This window comes from Dromaius novaehollandiae, chromosome 10 (assembly GCF_036370855.1).
Source record: "Dromaius novaehollandiae isolate bDroNov1 chromosome 10, bDroNov1.hap1, whole genome shotgun sequence".
Classification (NCBI taxonomy): domain Eukaryota; kingdom Metazoa; phylum Chordata; class Aves; order Casuariiformes; family Dromaiidae; genus Dromaius; species Dromaius novaehollandiae.
In genome coordinates this window covers 8,791,789-8,809,722 of record NC_088107.1, presented here as the reverse complement: position 1 = coordinate 8,809,722, position 17,934 = coordinate 8,791,789, and the positions used below count along the sequence as shown (strand labels likewise).

At 47.6% G+C, this 17,934-nt stretch overlaps 1 protein-coding gene across 2 annotated transcripts in view; it reads left to right on the top strand.

The window, feature by feature from the left end:
* Window positions 1–13,255, top strand: part of NTRK3 (neurotrophic receptor tyrosine kinase 3) — a 245,009-nt gene extending 231,754 nt beyond the window's left edge. For both annotated transcript variants that reach the window (XM_026121296.2, XM_026121297.2), the window contains 2 exons: window positions 1,266–1,424; window positions 4,422–13,255. In XM_026121296.2, coding sequence (XP_025977081.2) covers window positions 1,266–1,424; window positions 4,422–4,607 — 345 coding nt within the window. In that variant the 3' untranslated portion in view covers window positions 4,608–13,255. The remainder of the gene's footprint in view (window positions 1–1,265; window positions 1,425–4,421) is intronic.
* Window positions 13,256–17,934: the final 4,679 nt, after the last annotated feature.

The following is a 17,934-nucleotide window of genomic DNA, read 5'->3' as shown; positions in this document are numbered from 1 at the left end:
TTGGGAAAGCTGGGTGCTTGAAAGAGAGCTTTTGTTTGTACAAGAAACATTTTCATCCAAACAAGCACAATGACCTCATTATTTTGAATAGTCACACGTGTGCAGGAAACCTAGACACCAGATATCTTCTCCTCCCAGTTTTTCACAGGACCAGAGAGATTCCTGTCCATTTGGCTCAGTTGCAGTGCTACAAAGGCGTTAGCACTTGCTTTCTTGGCGTCCATAATGAGACAAGCAGTCTTCCAAGCAGTGCCACAAAAGTGCTCTCTCATCACCAGTAAAACCTCAGACACTTTGCCCTCAGCAGAAACAAATGCTGGAGACTCGCAGCCATACCGTTTCCAGCACCGCCTGCTCTTATCAATTAGCTGTTCCCCCACAGATGGTGTTTCTTGTGCAGAAGGACAGAACAAAGAAAAATTTGTCCTGCTCAGAGACACTTGTTTAGAAATCTCTAATGAATACGAAGGTAAATCCATCTGCTTTCAAAATGTTTGCATGCACCCACCTGCTGGATTCATGTGCCCCAGAGATGGGTGGACCCTGATGAAGAAAGGGTCTTTCCCTCACTTAGCGTACCCCAACAGGACTTTGCCTATGGGCTCTTCCATTTCCACACTCTCCAAAGAGGACGGCTTTCCTTCCTCCATCAAATGCTGGTCTTCTCCCTGTGCGTAAAAGCCTGTTCTTTACAAACGGACCACCCTTTTGCAGTGCGGTCCTGCAGTCATTTACATATTCAAAGCATTCCTTGAAAAGGCCTGTAGCACAGTTTTACGAGTGCGAAATCTTTCATGCAATTAGGTGATGCACAGATGCCAGTGCATGGCTTTCAGGAAGCTTCACTGAAGAGGGACGAACCTCACTCTGTATTTTGGGTGGGTGCCTCACTGCACTGAGCTCCAGTAAAACTCAGAGCAGTTTTTTGCTGAATGCTCTGTTTCTTGTGCTGCCTGCTGGTTCATCAGCCTGTGTGGTCTGAGTATGTTCTTGGCATTTTGTCATATGATGTCTTTGCGAGCCCATTTCGGGAGGAGAGGACATCATTTATACATGTCACTCCCTATCCATCATGTTAACCAGGTGGGATTGGTGGGTAAGCCTTTGGGTGGCAGGGGAGGCAGTAGCCAGCACAGCTTTTCTGAACATCTCCTTCCCGAGGTAGCTTGCAGGGTGGCCCTGAGTTTGCCCACATCACACCAGGGCTGTTTCCTTCCTCGGGGCTCGGATAACTCAGATTTCCTCCTGCCTTTGCCCTCATGCAGGTTGGAGGACACACCATGCTGCCTATCCGCTGGATGCCTCCAGAGAGCATCATGTACAGGAAGTTCACCACAGAGAGTGACGTCTGGAGCTTTGGGGTGATCCTCTGGGAGATCTTCACTTACGGGAAGCAGCCCTGGTTTCAGCTCTCAAACACAGAGGTACAGCAGTGCTGAGACCCCTCAGCTGGAAACTTCTTTTTCCCATCACTCTTTCCAGACTGCTTGCAAAGCAATTTGTATGCTGATGGTCCCCATCTTGGCACCTGCAATATTTTCTCACTACATCCTTTTTCAGGCATGGAGATAAAATGACTTCATTGTGGGAGAAGTGTCATTATCTCCATTTACAAACTAGGGAAACTGAGGCATGCAGGAATCAAATGGCTCTGCCAAAGCCATGTAATGGTTCATCCTCAGTCACGCTCTTCTAAATTCCTCACACACCTCCATAATAACCTCATCTGATAAACTCCTGGGTGCTGCCAGAACTGGGGATACCAAATTATCACTGGGATCTAAGTTTTGTGATGCCCTCTATTTCCCCTCTTCTCTTCATCTTTGCTTTACAGCTGAGGCTCTCAATATTTTACTGCAGTCTTCAGTTTGTGAGACAGAGTTTGATGCATGTTATATGGCATGTGACACAGTTCTGTGGGGCTTTTTGCCATAGGGATGTCTACTAGATGGTTTTCCCATGTTCATTGAGAACGGGACCCAAGGGGCTGACTGGTCCTTATTATTTCTTTGAATAGCAGAAGTTGCAGTCTTTTTCACACTGTAAAAAATTTCCGGGGATACTGGTTGGGATTAGTAGAGTACCAGTGCTGAGGTTTGAGGTACATCAGCAGAAATGCATTGGAAGGTTTTTTGCTCAGAATAGCAGGGAGAATTATAGAAGAAGAACAGGATGCATTGACAGAGCAGTCTGTGGGAACCTTGCACATTTTTATCCTACTGTGTATCTAATGGATTTCAGCAATTTCACCTTTTGTAACGAGAAATGTGCATTTTCTGCTTTCTGGACACAGATCCCTTAATTGAGTGAGTTGCAGAGATGGCAAATCCAAGGTGTTGCTTTACATCTCTAATACTTGCCCATTCGTGTGCTCAATGGGGCCTGACTGTATATCCCAAAGTAGCACACGCAAACATTTTGGAGACACAAACAATGGAATAGACAACGACAGAAGTTATTTGTCACACTAATGAGCTGCTCTTGCATTTCCCTGGGAGGGTAAATACAAACACACACAAATGAGCACATGCAGCTTGTATGCGGGTGAGAGGTACGCTGGATTAAGAGAGCTCAGCTGCCTCCATGATTTCTGCTTCAGTTTCCTTTGCAGGGCAGCAGGACTGAGAACAGTCACTCCAAACCTTGGGGGAAGAGGGCTAGTGAAGATCTGCACAGAGTCTGGGATGCAGCTGTATTGGCTTTTTTTCCATCCTTAGGGAGATTTTTGTCCTTCATTTTCCTGTTTCATTTGCTGCATGCACTTCTGTCTGAGCCAAGGGTTCCCACTGCAGCCCACACTTCCCTGGCAAGAGGGAGCCACATCAGCTCTCATCTGGCTCATTTTTCACAGGCTGTGGAGCCATGGGCAGATCCCAGGTGGTTGCAGGGGACTGACTCCTCCACCAGCTCCTGGACAGCAGGAAGCTAGAGCAAACCTCAGCGGCAGCCTGGCCGCAGCTGCAGAACCTAGCGGGAGCTGCCGAGCCCCGGGGAGCTGCAGGTCGGCACCAGGCTCCAGGCTGCCAGGACTGGACTGTGAGCAAGCACTAGGTTTGCCAAGTACCATCATCGCTGCTTGTGGGCGTTAGGTGCAGCAAGGCTGGGATGCTTGCTCCTCTCCCATGGCATCCACATGGCCTCATGCCCCCACAGCAGTTTTAGTAGATTTGTTGAAGGCTAGAAGAGACCCTGCCTGAGCAGATAGGTGAGTCAGGAACCTTCTCATCCGACAGTCTCAGCCAGGCCATTAGCTCCTGTCTATGCCCTTCCTTCACGCTGGAGGGACAGGACCCACCGCAGGGCTCCTGTGCATGTCCAGGAAGCCTGTCAGAAACCGTAACTCACCTCCTCCCCCAAGTCACTGCTGCTGACAGCTTTGTGGGGATGCAGGCCTCTCTGCATGCGGCAGTCTCCTTCCCCCGCTTTCAGCAGGTCCTAATCTCTTTCCTACATGTTTATATGCAAACAGCAAAGCGGTAACTATCTGTTGAGATGTGTGGCAGGCCCATTACTATTCATAAATGAGAAAGCCCAAGCACCCCTTGCCGGGTGGCTTCCCTCAACACGCTGTTTGGGAGCTGTGTTTATCTACAGAGCGTGTCAGGTCACTCACACCCTGCGATGCTGGGACTCATCAGCTCCAACCGAGGGTGCCAGACAGTGATAGCAGCTCTCTGACAAATCACATCCCAATTCCCTTTGCATCCATTCCTCTGGTGAGCAAAACACAGACGCTTAGGGAAGCCTTTTCCAATGGCATCCTTCTGAAGAGATTTTTTGATCTGTCCAGCAGCCCCAGTTCTCTCATTAGCAGCACTGAGCTGACCCAGAGCAAGGTGTTAGCACTGCAAATTTCTTTCCCCATCACAAATGTGATCTGAGATGAAATGTTATCCTTTCAGCTGCTTTCTTATGTCAAAGTGAGGCAAATTTGTCCTTGGAGATGGGGGTAGGAAGAGATGTTCTGAACTTTCCCCTGGAGAATTCTCTTGGGTTTTGTAATAGAAAAGGCTTGATTTTTCAGGGGAAAAAGCAACATTTCAGCTGTTCTAAATATTAGTTTGTTTGGGTTTTGAGGCTTTTTTTCTTTCTTAAACTGGCAGAAAAAATTGACATCACCGATTAAAACTTCATATAAGCCTTCTGTTTCATGGGTGCAGTAAGGTAGTTAAGAGGCAAATGGTGAAAGTCTTAGTGTGCCATTAATGATGGTTTTAAACCAGGTTTACCTCCAGCTGCAGTCTTGCAGCTCCCAAACAGGTGAGATCTGTAGCCACGTCTCACCAAAAGTGACAGGATGGCTTGGCTCCTCAGCACTCCCAATCGCTAAATAGTACAAGGACAGCCACAAAGTATCAGGGATGGGACATCATCCAGGAACTGCTAGGCTAGTGTTTGATGTTGCTTTTTTTCTCTTTCAGGTCATTGAGTGCATTACCCAAGGCCGAGTTTTGGAAAGGCCTCGAGTCTGCCCTAAGGAGGTTTACGACATCATGTTGGGCTGCTGGCAGAGAGAACCTCAGCAACGGCTCAACATCAAGGAGATCTACAAGATCCTTCATGCTCTGGGCAAGGCCACACCAATCTACCTGGACATCCTTGGCTAGCCATGGCCACTTGTCAAGAGTCCTTGCTCCTTTCTTCTGTCCTTCCTTCCCTCTCCCCCTCCCAAGTCCCCTGCCCCTCAGCTCCCAAGCAAACATCTTCATATAAACTCAAGTGCCTGCTACACATACAACACTGAAAACAAAACAAAACAAAAATCAACCCAACAAAAATCCCACAAAACAATGACCTGTAAGGCAGTTTGGCTTATATATATATTTATAGATATCTCTCTATATATAACTTCTACACCAATACAGAAAGAAGCTGCTGTTACAGAAATTATAAGACTCAAAAAAAAGAAAAAGAAACAAAAAAGGGAGAAAAAAAACTACTTAAAAAGATATATATAATTAAAAAAAGAAAAAAAAAGAAAAGAGAAGGAATCTTTCCCCCAAGCAACTAAGCAGTGAATTGTAACCCTGCTGTGAGGCTACGGTTCGGGCTGTTGGGCAGGGCTCTAGATGGGCTGAGGCAATGATGCCATCCCAGGTAGGAGCCCTGGGAGGAAAGCCCTGCCCTGGTTGTATGATATGCACTGAATGTGTGAAACTAGTCCTCCCTTTTCTTCCTTCCCTCGCTCCCTCCTTCCCTGCCCACAGGTGATGGGCGCCAAGCCAGGTCAGTGTCCCTGGATGAACTGTCTTTTACCAACCACTTTTTCCCCTTACCTCTCTACCTCCCAATCCCTCCCCCGCCACCTTCCTGCCTTTTTCTTCCCTTTGACATTTCAGGACAATTTTTCTAATTTGCTGATTCTTAAATGTATAAACTCAAGGCTTTTGAACACACAGTCAAAGGATTGTGGCACCTACGGGTAAAACACACACCGGGACCCAGCTGCCCTCCCGCAGACAGCGAGTCGGCCGGACCCAGACCTCCCTCTTGCCCTGCGCTGACCACTGCCAGGGGCAGGAGAGCAGTGGGACCGAAGTGGCTGTGCGAGAGTCAAAGGGGGTCCTGGAGACCCATTCCTGAATCATCCCCAACCCATTCCAGTGTGCAAGACAGGAGTGTCATTCGCCCAGCAGAGATGGTGACTTTGCAAGGAACAACCCCTCATCCCCCACCCTCTCATTTCTCCTCACACTTCACTTTTGCTAGAGGCCATGGGGTTGTCCCCCCCCACACACACACCTGTCCACACCAAATTCATCCCAGGTGTAAACCCTCAGCGGACAGGGCTGCATCGCCTCCTCCTAGCAAGGGGCAAAGGCCGCTGGTTGCAGACCAGCTGGGCGTTTCCTTGTACCCTCGCTGAGCATGCCAATGGGGTTATTACATCTCAGTGATCTTCCTCCCCGTCCTCTTCCTCCCCCACCATTCCTGCCTCAGCGCAATGCTCGGGCACATGCCAGCGGGGGACAGGGAGGGGGACAAGGCTTGTGAGATGGCCGGGAACCTACTAGCACCTGCTTGCGGCCCCGTTGCCATTCTCCTCACGTCCCCAGCCCCTGAAAGGATTGATGCATCTGCCTTTGAGCTGTTGTGAAATGCAGAGGCTGAAGAATAGCTCCACAGGCAGCCCCGGGAGGAGCGGGGAGGGAGGGGAAGGTGCCTCCAGGAGCAGACGGCTCAGCGGATGGCCGCAGCGGCCAGCCTTGCATCTCAATGAGGAGAAAGGCCTGACAGGCAGCGACAGCGGGTAGTGAGGACAGCGAGAGCTCAGCAGAAGCGTCCTTCCTGCAGCCCACCTCCCTCAAGCCAGAAATAATCCCAACCTGGTGAAAGGCTGAATCTGATGCTGAATCCCATCTGTCCGGAGCGGACCCAGAAAATGAAACATTTCTGGTCTGTTCCTTCCTCCGGCTGACGGAGGACACGGGGGGGACCTCAGCTTGGCAGCTGCTCCTGGGAGGAGAGCGCGGGCGGGAGCGGGCGCCACAGGCATTGTCAAGGCAATTTGAGACGGCGACAACCGCCAGCACAAAAATAGCCTGCTCAGATGCGGCGTTTGTCAGGAAGGGAACGCACATGGGGGAAGAGGAGAGGGAAAAGGGATCTTAGCCCTTCCCCACAGCCTCAGCAGCGTTCAGGGCCTTGGCATGAGGGGAGACAAGTGAGTCTGACCAAAGCCTGGTCATGGTCGTCTACTGAAAAGGAAGCTTTCTGCATATTCTCCTAAGCCCCATCTCTTGCCAGTCTCTACCTCCCACTCACAGATCTGGCTTGAGCTGGCCTATGGTTTCAGACAGGGCAGGGAGCACTGTTGCAAGGAGGTTTGTGGTGGCAGCGGTGGCCATGGTGTTAGTCTGTGCCTGTGTGATAAGTGGTGTAAGCTTGGGGTGAAAGATGATGGATGGTAGTAACCTCATGAGATCAAAGAGGTAGCCTTACCCCTGCGGTTTGAGATACCTGAGATAGGAGACAGACTCATGCCAACAGAGGCTGGAAGGACTGCCGCTGATCAGACCCCAGCAGCCTGCAGCATGGACACCAAAGCTGACTGTGCACGGCTGTGCAGGCAGGGGTGAGGGGCAGGAGCTGCACACAGCCACAAGGTATATGCCACCCTGACCAGCAGCATTTGGCTCCTTTGGGAGAGGATGTCTCCTGGTTCCCTCATCTGCCTACTCAGGCTTATCTTGGAAAGGAAAAAGGCTGTAAGGCTGCTGGCCCTGGCATGGGTCCCTTTGCATGCAGGTTGTTTTGGCTAAAAGGACTGAAGTCATCATACAATGGGAGAGCAAGCGATGGTTATTAATAGCCCCGTGCCTTCAAGAGAAAACCATTCTCTTGGGCTGCCCATCTCTCACCCCAATGATTTCCTGCTCCTGTGGCTCCCAGACACTGCGCCACGTTGTGCAAGTCACCGTTTTGTCCGACCCTCTCTAGCTCTCATTTCTCTTTCTGACAGTTTCACAGGTCTTTACACTATCAAATTACTAACAGACACTGTGTTCCCATCATCAGTGGTAGTCTCCATATAACCATGATATACATCAGCTACAGCCACCTTTCTTGCTTTTCTCCTTCCCCTCCTCCCCACCATCACCTCCCTGTCCCTTTTGCCAGTTCTTTATATGGTCACAACTGCAAAGTGAGCTCCAGAGCAGAGCAAGACATCGGGCCTCAGTGTCACATGGTTAGGAATAAGTGGCCTCATGAGAGGCAAGAAAATGGGCCCCAGAAGATATGCCGCTCCTGAGGCCAAGGTCCAGGTTGCCTGACTGCCTTCCTGTTAGCCCCACCAAGTGCAGTGGCTGCCTTGGAAAAAGGTTCTTTTGTCAAAGCTGATTGTGAACAATTGTTCAGAAAAGCAAGATAAGCTACTGTGCTGCTGCGTGACATCTCCCCTGCTACTGCTGTCCCGTGGGCTGCTGATGCTGGATGGAGGTTTGTTTGGGGGTGTGTTGTTTTGTATTTGAAGACACGATGGAAACTGCTACATCTCTTTTTGTCATGAGAGTTTTGGAGGGGACCAGGGAAAGCAGCTGTGCTGAGTTACTGGTGAACTTCCTGAGACCTCATTTCCAGAAGCATCTTCCCCGGACCAGAAGTGGAGCTGCCCAGCAGCATGGGTGGCAGTGCTCTTCCCTGTAGGAAGAGGGGCTCTGGCACTGGCTCGGGCTCTGGCACCCCACTGCATGCAGGGAGACGAGGAAGAGAAAGTGTGTGGGGGGAAACCCTCACAGAGCGCCATAAATCTAAGTGCAGAGTGCTCTCAGCTGACAAGAGGAATGAGCTTATGCTCCTTCTCCACCTCCAGGAGAGATACTTCTCATTGCCATGCTTCTGCTAAGAGGCGAGAACTATTCCCGTTGCCTGAGAACACCAAGAGGTCACACACAGCTCAGGGCAAGCCAGGCCTAATTCCCAGCCTGCCCAGGAAGGTGTTCCCACCACCAAGCTCCTCCAGCAGCAGCTTTCTCAAGAAGCCTGTTAATGGGGAGCTGCAAGGAGCACTGATTTGGGCACCATGGGGTTGTCACCATCCTAGAAGCACGCTGCTCCCTTGCACTGAAAGTGCAAGCAGCAGCTCAGTCACTAGGAGGGTGTCACTGAAATGATGGTTTCTGGGAGTTGAAGGTGCTATTGTTGAAGGCGCACGGTACAGCTGGCAATCGCATTTTAGGACCCCAAACTGTGGGCAGTTGATATGGCTCTAGCCTTAGGGACTCATCAGTGACCTGTCTTTTCTAGTCTTTTTTTTTTTTTTTTTTTTTTTCCCACAGCAGTCTGACAGGTTGCAGGATGAAAGCTGAGATGTAGCTGAGGGAAGACATGCTATGATCTGCCAGACTGAAAGTTCACGCTGTCTCCCACAGAGCTTTCCATTTGGTCTTTTCAAAATGCCCCTCAATGCACTCCTTTTGGAAAAGATACTGGGCTGCCTCATTTCAGGCCTGTGCCTTGTCCCGCTAGGTGCTGTTGCAAACAGTTGGTTCTGGAAGCATGTGCTGTACGGACAAATGTGAAAAATCTGGAATGCCTTTAGAGAAACTGCTTGCTTGAGAGACATCATTAGCTAAGAGCGTCTGCTTGTCCCCAGGGGTGGGTGGAACAAGGTGAGAAAATATGTGGGGAAATAAAAAAGCCAAGGAAAGCAATGATTTTAGAAGGCAAGTGAGTATCTTCAGTTGGGAAATCAAGACTGGTTTAGGGAGTGTGGTGTAGAATTTTAAATGGCAAGGTGGATATAAGCGAGAAACAAAAGAAAATAGCAAGATACCAGAGCTCCAGGAAAAGTTAGCTGTAACACTGGGCAAATACTGGTTTAGAAAAGGAGAAAGAAACCAATAAAAGCAAGGGACCATTTATCCATAGAGAAAACAAAATAGCCAGGGTTTGTGCTCTTCAGTTATTTTGCTTCTGCATGAAAATACACGTAAAACAAGGCCTCATAAAATTTAAGTTTTTCAGGGCCACAGACACAGGAGCATAATGTTAACTGAACTGGTTTCTTTCATGTGAAAGGCTCTTATTTCCCCAGATTCGAATGTATGGGTCTCCCTGAGTTCAGACTCTGGGTTAAGGACTGCAGACTTGGGTCCCTGCTAGCCCATGAAAATGCAATTAGTTCTGAACAGTTGCCAATAAGGGATTTGTGTGTCAGTCTGTGTTTTGCTCAGCACTGTGATCTTAGGCAGTTTTATTAAGGCTGCTAATTTCCCCCACCACCACCAGGGAACATCTATGTCCTTTACCCAGTTGTGACTCCTAATGGTAAATGAAGAGGCAAAGCAAGTAGCTGAATTTTTGGAGCATGATGTGTCCATCTTTGCTTCCTGACCTGTCCAGGAATCAGCTGAACCACTACAGCCATGGCTCGTTCCCATACTTTCATAAACAGTTGTAGCTCTGTTCTCCCGTTGTAGGGCAACAGCGAGCATAAGCAAGCTGAATAAATGGGATCCTGTCTGCGATGTCATGCAGTAGTGGCTCCTCTGAAAACTGAAAGGCCCGGGGCATCAACATGGCTCCTCTGCGATGAGGATCAGCAGGTATGGGCATGCTTTGGCACACCCCAAAATGCTTGTCCGTCATTCAAACATGGTGGCATTCTGATGGAAAAGACAAGGTCATTGCCTTGGAATAAGAGGACTGCTCATTTCCAAAGTAATACCAAGAACTGCAGGGAGAGAAATTCCCCTTTTCAGCACTGCTTTCCAGGAATGGACAAACTTTCTTAGCTTTGAGGTACCACTCCACTCCCCATCCTCCTCAATCCCTTACACCCCCATGCATTCAATGTTTCTTTAAATAGCTGCTAAATCTCAAAAGGTGGGACCTCTCCCTTTGCCACTCTCCCTCCAAGCAGGGATATTGAGTTTCAAGCCCAGAGTACATTGGTGTTTTCAAAACAGCCATTCTGATTGGCAGTGGCATGAATGACACAGGTAGAGATGTCAGCCACTGCTCCAAGAGGAATGAAGGAGCATTCAGTCTCTCCTGTGCCCCTTATTCCCTTCCAGTACGCTACTAAGCAATGAAACACTTCCCTGAGAGGAGTGATAGACATCCCATTGCTTGCAGCGTTGAAAAGCTGAACTGAAAAAAGCAATGAGAGACCAAAGAGAAAGAAGAAAACAATCTTAGAGCTTTCTCCAGGGGCTGAGCTGAGCTGATAGGTTGGTTTTATCTTGACATCTTTAATTTCTCACGCTCCCAATCTGACAGCTCTTTTCCAGCTACAGGAATGGCCACCTTTCCTCCTCTCTTCTGCTAACCCTTCAATTTTAGCATCTCTCCAAGAAGAGAGGCACAACAAATCTAATCATCACTTCCTCACACTGCCAAGAGTTCTCTATGGGAACTGATCTCCCACCTGGCACAAGCGACTGATCCTACAACTGAAAACTTGAGCAGTTGTTCTGAGGGGGTGTTTAACTGCTGGACGACTGGCTTCTTAGGACAAGACCCCAGCAGGGAAGGACTCAAATACCTCTAAAGAAAATCATAGCTCTGGGAGGTCTGAATATTTTCTCACATACTTTCCCTCACTTTCTGCTGGTTTCCAACCTCCCCAGTCTTTGTTGCTTGATATTTAGATAGCTGAGCTGCTGCATTCACTCCTTTCAGAGGGCAAAGGGCTGGTGAAGCTGTTTGATTTTGATGTGGTAGGTGAGATAAGATTTCTCCCTGCACCCTCTTCTTTTTCTCCCTGTGTGGCTCCTGTCCTTGCAGTTCTCAGGACTTGACTAGCAGAGTTTTTAAATGAAGTGAAAGTCTTAATGTGAGGTGAATCCCAAGACCACAAACAGTTTGGACTTCAAACAGTGAGAAAATTGGCGCCGAATGATTCCGCACACAAAGCAGAAAACTTTCATTTCCTGCAGGCAGGATGGAATTGACTGTTATATTAAGACTTCAGAAGGAGCACCCTCCTGGAGTAATTTCACTGCTGTCAGGCAATGTTGACATCTAGATTAACCTCTGTGCAGTGAATTTTACAGCAAAGCTCATTGTAATGCATGTGGGGTATCTCCTGTAAATTCCAGCTGAAGCCCGTAGCGTCCCACCCTTCTGCACGGGAGAAAGGGTCGGGAGCAGCCGCTGTCATATTTGACCCCAGCAGAGCGTGACTCTAACCTCATCCAGGCCAGTTCTGCTGAAACTGATTTTCTACCCTGCCAAAGTGACAGTAGCTCCAGCCTGTATTTTTTTTAACACCCTGAAGAAGTTTACATCACCAGGGTGACAGAACCTTTGTCAGTGACAAACAGCTCCCTTCATGTCTCCACCCAGCAACAGAGTCCTAATTAAAAGGCACTGGTTAACCAGTGGCAATTAGCTGCTTGCACTGATTAACTCCAAAACATGCAATCCTCAAAGCGAGGGCACTGATCAGACCTGATCCAGGACTGAATGACAGACAAACTCTCAGCTGATGTGAGAGAACTGCATCCAATCCTATCCACCAGCCCGCAGATGCACAATTAACTCTGTCTACCAAACCAAAACTGCATGAATTAAAGCAGTTCACACAGTTCATTCAGTGCGAGTCAGAGGACATCGCAAAAGAAGTCTCCTGACTCCTGAACTCATTGCTCCAGCTGTTAAGTCAGATGTGCAGGCCAGGGCAAAACCCTTCTGTCTTTTGCTGTAACAGTGGGCTGAGCAGCAGCAGTTCCCAGGCAGAACAACAGCTTCTCTCTTTGTGCGTGTAGAGACCATCTTGTCTGTGTACCCTAGATGCATCTCTGAGATGCATGTCTGTGTGAAAAAAAAATCAACATCTAAAATACAGGAAGATGAAGGGAAGGAAAGTAATTACTTTTTTTTCTTTTTTTTTTTTTTTTGCCAAGTCTTCTTATTCATGTGCGTATCTTCAAACTTGAACATTTCTCTACAGTCATCTGCAGAAAGTTCTAGGCAAGAGACAGGCTATCGGGTGCTGAACAGGTTAGTCACCAACCCTAAGGGCAAAATCTCAACAGTACTTGTAGAAATCACTTTCAGAGCCCAACTCTGCTCTCACCACCAACAACTAGCAGTAGGTTTATTGTTATGTTTGTGAAAGGCCTTAGTCTATGAAGAGGTGACACATCCGTAGTTCCCCTCATCTTCAATGCCCTTGGCATTTCTGAAAACAGGACCATAAGGAAGATTTCTTCAAACTAACATTTACCATTCCCAATCAGAATACAGCTGAAAAGGCTATCCAAGGTTATATAGAAGGTCAACCTGTTGTTTTGGACTAGGGAAGGAATTTGATGGACCAATTTAACCGCCACAGCACATCAAAACCTGGTGGCTTCATTTAAAAAGTAATCAGTATTGTATTTCGCTTTAGACATCCGTGCATTAGTGTTCTGCAAATATGATTTCCTCTTTGTTTGCATTATTGATGCCATAAAATGTCAGACACATTAAAAAAAAAAAAAAAAAAGGCCAACCTTTGGGGTTTGGAATGATTTTGGCTGAATTGCAGTTGGGTTACTTTTCTTTTTATTTCCCATGATAGTGATGCACTGTTACTCATTCTGCTATTGCTTTACAAAGAGGTCTCTGTAAGTGTATTTATTCAGCCAACCATATTTCAGGAAACACATAACCTTGATATTCTCTTTTATGCTGAATGTGAAAGTGGGGGGGGGGGCAGGGGTGCTTTTTACAAGATTCCTCTTCTTATGCAATGCTGTGCAAGACATGTCTGCTCAGGTGGCTGGTTAGATTTCATCTCAAGAACTGACTTTTGTGATCAGAATTTGAGGCCTCTGGTTTTGCTCAATGTAGAATCTCAGTCATCTGCTTTCACCGTTCAGCAGCCGTCTGCAGTCCACAGTGGTGCCTAGATGTCTATGCCACAGAGATTACACAGCACTTGAATCTCAGCCATGCCACAGAGGAGTTTTAGCGCCTTCCAGTCCTGGACCAATGACAAGTTTGCTGATTTAACTTAGTCCCTACAGTCCTACCTGCCCCAGGCTCACTGACTATTACTCCCAAGACAACTACTATTACCTGCTAAGTGCTTTTTCCCCCATCCCATTAAAGAGCACTGTCCATGCAAGACATGCTTTCTGCCTCACCTGGTTGTGACAAATTCTGATCCATGGTGGAGCATGGACTCTCTCTGCTAGTGTTTACAGCTTTCCTGTGAACCTTTAGGAGGACTGTTCCCCCTCCTAAAGTCCCAAAAATGCCCTCTCCAAGTTTTATGCCAGCTATATTTCCCTTTCTTTAGCAAAGAATTCCAATAGGCTATAGGAAAAGACTGTCAGTCTGTCCTGTTAATTTGTTCCTACTTTGATGCATCACCAGAGAGCACAAAACAGTCATTTGTGTGGGTCCCCCTTCTACTTACATAAAGCCAGAATTAGGGTCCATCTAACTTGAACGTAAAAGTGGGGAAAAAAAAGGTTGAAATCTCTCCTTTACGTAGGGATTTTCATTAGTGCTAAGATTTCTCTTCAGCTTTTTCTGTCACTGACAGCAAGACTTTGGAGCAGAGTGCAATGCAGTGCAATGGAGGAGTCTAAGGGACAGACTCAACCAGGAGTCAGACTACAAGGCCATCTGTTCCCCTACTAGGTCCTTCCCAGCTTCACACAGCAAGAAGTTCCCAGCTTTTCATCAGCAGGTTTCTGCCCATCTCTCATATTCTTCTTCCAGTTCTGATGGCCTTCAGATGAGCTTCAAATCTCCTCATTTTCACAGATCCATCTCAGGGGTATCGGAACAGCCCAAAGAAGGGATAGCAGGGTTAAAAAGGTATGTAATTCAGTGTCTGCCTTTCCACTTTTCATCAGGGGCAAAGATAGTGAAAGTGACAGAAAAGGAAACTTATTTTCCTCAACAGGAGCAATGTAATTTCTTTTTAAACTCAGTTTTTTAAGATGCTATGAGCACTACCTATAAATATGTTCTGAAGTGTTGAATAAGCAGAAGGAGTCTATTTGATTTTGTTTTTCTGCCTGTAATTTCTCTCACCAAGAATTCAGCTGTTACTCAGCCCCCAGCAGGTTGCTCTGATTGCTGGAGAGAGAGTTGGGATTGATTCCGGCTGGGATCTGTTCTAGTCCAGCCTCATTCTTGCATAGCTAGATTGAGATAATAGAAATAATCAGCAAGGGACTGAACTGTTGTTCCTATGTAACTAAACCTTCTTGTGTAATGCTAGTTCAACCTTGAAGGTGTTGAATAACCACAACTTTGTCTGAAGTCAGTAAAGGCTGTAGATATTAAGAGGCACAAAGGATCACTATGACATTAGGAACAGAACAGCAAGAGAGAGGAAAAGAAATTCTACAAGAAAAAACAAACATTGTATCAGAAAAGAGATTGGTTAGTTTACAAGAAAATCCACTATTGTATCTTAGAAAAGACTCAGAGTATTCACCCTGGCAACAAAGAACACTGGCCATCAATGGAGGCCACTTTCTATCCTACAAACCTTCCTCACTTTTAATTTCCTTTTTCTTTTTCTGCTGCTAATGTGGAGCAAATCCTGGCTTACAGCTTTCTTAAAATTTGAAATTAAGGTAAGAGGCAGATTTGGGAGGGGGAGAGCGAGGTCATATCCTTTTGCGTGATATAACAGCTTTGTATCTCAGTACCTTTTCAGTAGCAAATGTCTGGTGTACACCCTCTTTTACACCTCTCTAAAAGCTCTTTGGTGCAAGTACTGTTCACACGACTGTAAGCCAGTTCTACCCCCCTTCAAAAGTAAGAGAAAAAATGTCCCCAGCCAGCACGAGGTTTTAGCAGACCTTAGAACCTCTGAACCACACCCCTGCAGATCAAACTGCCAGGACAGGCTCAAGGCAGCTGTTGAGTGAAGTGAGGAAGGAGCTGCTTTTGCTGACCTGTCTCCACCTTACCCCCACCCCCTGCAGCAGGCAACCCCCCCGCCGGGGCCTGAGGGCGGGCGGGGGGCGCTGCCGGCAGGCGGGGTCGCGTTTCGGCGGCGGCTCCAGGCCCCGCGGGGGCGGCGCGGGCGGGCGGCGCCTTCAGCACCGCGGACAGCGGCCGCCGCCTCCCGCTCCCCGACTCGCTCCCGCTCCGGGGGGAATCGGTGGCCCTTCCTCACGCCCTCAGCGAACAGGGAATGGCTGTTGGGCTTCCCCCCCCCCCCCCACCCCCCTTTTTTTTTAACCTCTCATAAAATCTGAGATCTTATTATCTGTTTCCGAGTGGTGGAGGAAGGATGTCTTAAAATGCAGTGTGACCAGGGCAGTAATGAAGAGAGCAAATATCCCTCCAGAATTAAATCCTCTGTCCTCCTTTCCACACTGGTGTTCTACCTTCGAAGGCTTCACCTCTTATGTGGACTGTGAAATGTTTCTGTCTTCTAGAGTCAGATCTATTGGAACAGTTTGACAAATTGAGAAATATTGTATAGTTAGCACTTTAGAAACAAGGTCTTTATTTTAATGGCAGGATCATCTGATTCAGCTTTGACCACCAGCTAAAGCTACTGGTGGTAAAAGACAAACAGACAAATCTTGGAAGAGCCAAAGGAAGGGGCATATAAATGAGACTGTGGCCCCTAAAAGACATTTCAACTTCAATCCATAAAAAAAGCCACGTTGCTAAAAATTCTGCCCTATCACCATGTAATGGAGAGTTGCCAGAAAAGATTCAGCCAGAAATGAAGATCTATGCCTTCATGACACCTGAAAAGCAGGTGGCAACAGCCAAGGCTTCAGATGGAAAAGTAGTCGTATCTCATGTACAGAAAAGACAGGTGCTTCAGTATCTAGCTTGCTCAGCCCGCATATCCGGGATTTTGTCCCACTTGTTTTTCTGGACCAGACTGAAGAAGATATGCCCTGAAATTAGGGCTGAGTACATCCTGAATTGTATCAGCTTGGTGAGATGACACAAGAAATGAGAAGCACATCCAAACCATACTGATGGTAGAGCAGCACTGTTAATGCACCCTGGCAATGGTAGCAGCAGCATCACAGCTGCTGGGTGCCCACCTCTGGTACCTATTTACAGCTCTGTTAACCCAGGGCTTTTCGTGGCTGGCCTGGAGCTCTGCTGCCTGCACTGCCAGAGAGACCTCACTGTTCCTGCCTCCAGCCAACTCGGACTCCATTACCTGCAGTTAACATGAAGTGTGGCCACTGCCCTGGATCTGGAGCTGTTCATCTGAACACAGAAAAATACCTTGTTGTGCCAACACACAGAAATGAGTAGCTGTAAACAATATAGTGGTTCTCAGCCTCACAGCATACAAAAGCCATCTCATCTCACCCCAAAACCTCAGTCCTGCTCTAAGGCTGTACAAGGCAGACAAACTCTATCTGACATGGCTGGTTCTGTGTTCTAACAAACTTTGAAAATCAACCCCACCCTCTTCCTTCCCCCACTCCCTAGCTGTTCCTATGATCTTAGTTATTATATTTTTATAGCAATATTGCATTACTGTTGGGCCTCAGTTGCATCTGAACCAAATGCTAACGTGTAGGACACTTGGCCAAGCTCAGGAGCAAGCCATGATCTAACCTTAGTTCTTGGGCAGGGACATGCAAGCAGAAAGGACAGACAGATGCAAATCTCTCCTTCCCCCCCCCCCTCCTCCTCCTCCTCCAGCAGTGATTATATGACATCCACTTTGATGTATGGCAGTCACTACTATGGGGCATCTGGACTGAGACTCAGAGACCGAGAGGGCTGGGAAGTGTCTGAGACACAGGACCTCAGAAACTGTGAGTAACAATACTGCAAATGACAAGCTGAGGCCAGATCACAAATTTCTGATGCTTAGGGCCAGCTGGAAGTCGGAAAGGAGGAGCTCAGAGAGGATGGCAAGGATGGTATTATAAGAAGCTCAGAGATCAAACATTCTCAAAGGAAGGGAGCAAGGAAGCTGGCTGGGACATGGGAAGAGGAAAGCAATAGGCAAGATCTCAGTTCCCAGTGCGGAGTGGCTGAGCATGGGCATGCTGAAAGTCAGAGGTGAGCTGCAGAGAGGGGAAAAAGAGAATCTCAGTTAGGGAAGAGTGATGAATGTGAGGAAGCACACACGAAAGAATGATGTGCGCTCATATGAAGGAGTCTTGAAGTTTTCTCCAAACCTTCAGCCTTGCTGGGCTTCTCCCAGGCCCACCATCTCTGATTCAAGCTCTTACAAACATCATAATCTTCACTAGATATATTCTGCTCTCTGATGGCTCTGGCTTCTGTACAAGTGGGCTGGCTTGTTTTAGCCTCCCTCACTCCCTCTCCCCAGCCCCCACACCCAGCCAATTCTCTGTGTGAAAAAGAATTGCCTATTTCTTTTTCCTTTTTTTAGAAGTGTCCTTTAAAACTTCAGCTAAACTGGGAAGCAATTTCTTGCATGAGAGCTTCATATAGATAGGCTTAAAGCAGAACAAAAATAAATAAATAAATACACTGAATAACCTCCCCTCCCCCACTTTGTGTTAACAAAGT